This window comes from Sinocyclocheilus rhinocerous, unplaced genomic scaffold, assembly GCF_001515625.1.
Source record: "Sinocyclocheilus rhinocerous isolate Xijiao unplaced genomic scaffold, SAMN03320098_v1.1 scaffold97, whole genome shotgun sequence".
Lineage (NCBI taxonomy): Eukaryota > Metazoa > Chordata > Actinopteri > Cypriniformes > Cyprinidae > Sinocyclocheilus > Sinocyclocheilus rhinocerous.
In genome coordinates, this window is record NW_015666183.1 from 1,107,346 (window position 1) to 1,110,798 (window position 3,453).

General features: G+C 36.8%; 1 protein-coding gene across 3 annotated transcripts in view; it reads left to right on the forward strand.

Annotated features, from left to right (window-relative positions):
- Positions 1–607, forward strand: part of h2bk1 (H2B.K variant histone 1) — a 4,328-nt gene extending 3,721 nt beyond the window's left edge. For all 3 annotated transcript variants that reach the window (XM_016543351.1, XM_016543350.1, XM_016543352.1), the window contains exon 2: positions 253–607. In XM_016543351.1, coding sequence (XP_016398837.1) covers positions 253–489 — 237 coding nt within the window. In that variant the 3' untranslated portion in view covers positions 490–607. The remainder of the gene's footprint in view (positions 1–252) is intronic.
- The last annotated feature ends 2,846 nt before the right edge of the window (positions 608–3,453 follow it).

Here is a 3,453-nt window from a genome sequence, read left to right on the forward strand (position 1 = left end):
CTGATTCTTTGAAATTGATTCGTTGTTTGGAAAAATCCTATAGTTTAGTTCAATGAACTACAGTAGTCAACATTTTGAAGTGGATCAAAACCTTTCATCAAAGTTGTCCTAAAACCAAAATGCGTTCTTGTCTTAGGACAACTTTGATCTTTTTTGATCCACTTCAAATGTTGACCACTATACATGACCTAAAAACATACTGAATGTGTTACTTTAATCAAATTATGTGTGTGTATACGTGTTCCTCCATAGGTTCATCCTGACACTGGTATCTCCAGCAGGGCGATGAGCATCATGAACTCGTTTGTTAATGATGTGTTCGAGCGCATCGCTACAGAGGCCTCACGGCTCGCTCACTATAACAAGAGGTCGACCATCACGAGCAGAGAGGTGCAGACCGCAGTCCGACTGCTGCTGCCAGGAGAACTCGCCAAACATGCCGTGTCAGAGGGCACCAAGGCCGTCACCAAATACACCAGCTCCAAGTGATCACCTGTGAGCTGTCCAAGAGCCGGAGGAGCATTTCAGTTTAAAAAAAAAAGTCATATGTAAAATGGGCCATGTTTGCAATCACTCTTCAATATTAATAAATGCACAAAAAAATTCAGTGCAACTGTTCATTATCCTGAATTAGAAAACGAGAACAGAAGAACACCGCAAAGAGGAGAGAATGAGATTGATTGACCAATGACCACACCATATGTACAATGAATACCATGGTACTTGTATGGTATATGTCCACAAACATGGGAACGCCATTCTGAGTTTTGTTAGTAAAATATGACTATTTAAAAAGTGTCCACCAGTGCCGTTACCATGGAGTTACCGAATTCAGTGAATAAGTAAAATATAATGAATACATGAATGAAGTCATGAATTTACATAAATGTGAGTTGATGCATATGATTCCTGATTTCAGATGTGTAATGAGGGTATAATTGATTTAAATGTGATTTAGTGACCAAGGAAAGTCTGAGTTTCTCACTAAAGCTGCTTGTTCTACTAAATGTCTCTAATTTAATAAAGGGTTTTAGAGTTTATAGAATGCAGTTTGCAGTGTGTAATATCATGCAGATCAGGGCCCTCTAGGTCTGTGACCCTGCATTTACATCAAGTGATGTGCAGAAATCACTCTGTAATGTGTTTTTGCCACTAGATGGAGTCATTGTAACACTATTGAGATTGGAGCAGGAATATTTCCGCAACATTCACAGAATCTCAAAATATTGACTTTTTCAGGAGGTAGTGAGTGAAATAGTCACAGATTAGGATGGAATGGAGCAACACTTTCATATACCATGTGAGTATGTTGTGAGTATGAGTATAACTATTTGTATGGGCAAATTAATACAAATATGTTGAATCTAATGAATAAACAACCTATACAGCACAAATACAAAACCAAACAATTAGATGTCTCTGTGTTTCAAACAAAAGAAACCTAAGCATATCACGGAGACTGAAAAATATTATTTTTATATGATTCTTAGAAGCAAGAGTATATTGCCTGCTCCGCAAAATAAAATAAAAATATATGTGTGTGTGTGTATATAACAGCTAAATCACAAATAGACATTTCATTCATTTTCATGTATATTCTGTTAAAAAACGCATTCTGATTATATCTTTATGAATCAAAAATATATTATAATGTACATACAGTATTATTATATAATATATTATAATGTATAATATATATTTTAAAATGTATGGCTTTTTGGTTGTTGTTTTTTTTAAATCTGTCAAATTGCACTGTTTTATTATATTTTATTATTATTGTTTATTAACTAAATATATAAGAAATACAGGTGCATCTCAATAAATTAGAATGTCGTGGAAAAGTTCATTTATTTTACTGTTGCTTCAAACCAATCACACATGCCTAAGGTGTCTAGCAAATTGTAATTAATAACTTTTACATAGATGCTGACAAATTTTCAATTTTGGTGGAGTAATTGGATTTTCCAACATGACGCCCCGTGTCTGTGAAGCTTATTTATGGACATGAAACGATATTTATGGTGAAGGACACAAAGCTCGGGGTCGCATGCCTTGTGAGAGACACATGCGTTTGATAAACCAGAATAAGTAGCTTTAAATACAATTTTATTTTCATATTTAAAATGCTGAAATAATAACTTGTCCATTTTACAGTCTAGTAGCTGACCAATGAAGTATTTCACAAGGAGGAAGCTTTGGTGAAAACAAATCATGCTTTGTCCTTCATTAATCAGGGAAGTCTGAGGAACACTGGGCCCCGACATGATATTTCGTATTCCCAGCCCTCCCTCTCTGGCTCCTACGATAAGCCTTACTGATGATCTTATATATGCTAATGATGGCATGTCTATGGACATATTACAGCGAGGGTGATGGTGTCATTAATGACAATGTCTTAAGCGTTATCGTCATCATCACCATGTTCCCCTTGATCTTGCGGTTCCCTCATAGATCCCCATTCGCTCATTTCATTTCTGCACACACAATCTCTCTCTCCCTCTCCCTCTCTCTCTTTTGGGTGGTATAAGCACATTACGGATGGGGACATTAGTAACTAATGCAGGCGCTGGGCCCCGCATTGTTTTGGTGCACAAGTACATCATTAGAAAATGTTCTACTTGGCAGGGAAGCGTGTATTAACTCGGCTCGCAATAAAATGAGGTTGTGATCAATTGTTAAAGTTATCGAGAGCTATTAGGTTGAAATATGACCCTCTCAATTGCCATAATGAAGAGGGTGCCCGATCGTACACAATCAACAGAGCAACATACACCGTGCATTGCGGGTTCCGGGCGCTCGACAGAACGACAGAAAGCAATTTTGCAAAAAGAAAATGCAAGCGTGTCGGCCTAACCTCATTACAAATTTCACCTCATTACTAAATTTCAATAATCTACTCAAAACGTTAGGACCAACCAGCTATAAAACAGAATTGCCAGCCTTTTTTGAGCAACGGGACAATGCGGCTATCATAAACGCCAGTCTCGTGAAGAATTATGTCTCATAATGCCAGCTAACTTTTGATGGCGGCGCCAACGTTGACTCACGATTTTGGCAAACTCGCTGCATAAATTAATTTTATATAATATTCTCTACTGAGGCATATTGATGAGTCTTAGCCTTGGAAATTCAATTAATCCCCCAAAGTTAATGTTTCGGAACTGAACAGAGCCCAATCTTGAGGATAGCAAAGGAAGATGCTGTCTGGTACCACATTAAAGTCGCTGTTGTATTGTTAGAGCAACTCAAAATTATTACAACTTGTATATCAGCCTACAGCACCTTCTTTTATGACGATATACATGATGGAACAATTCAGAATAATGACTTTGTAAGTTATTTTAAAGATATATTAGTACATATTCTCACTAAACAAGACCAATATTTGCTCATACTGCCACCCTAATACACTACTGTTCAAAAGTTTGGGGTCAGTAACTTTTTTTTTAAACA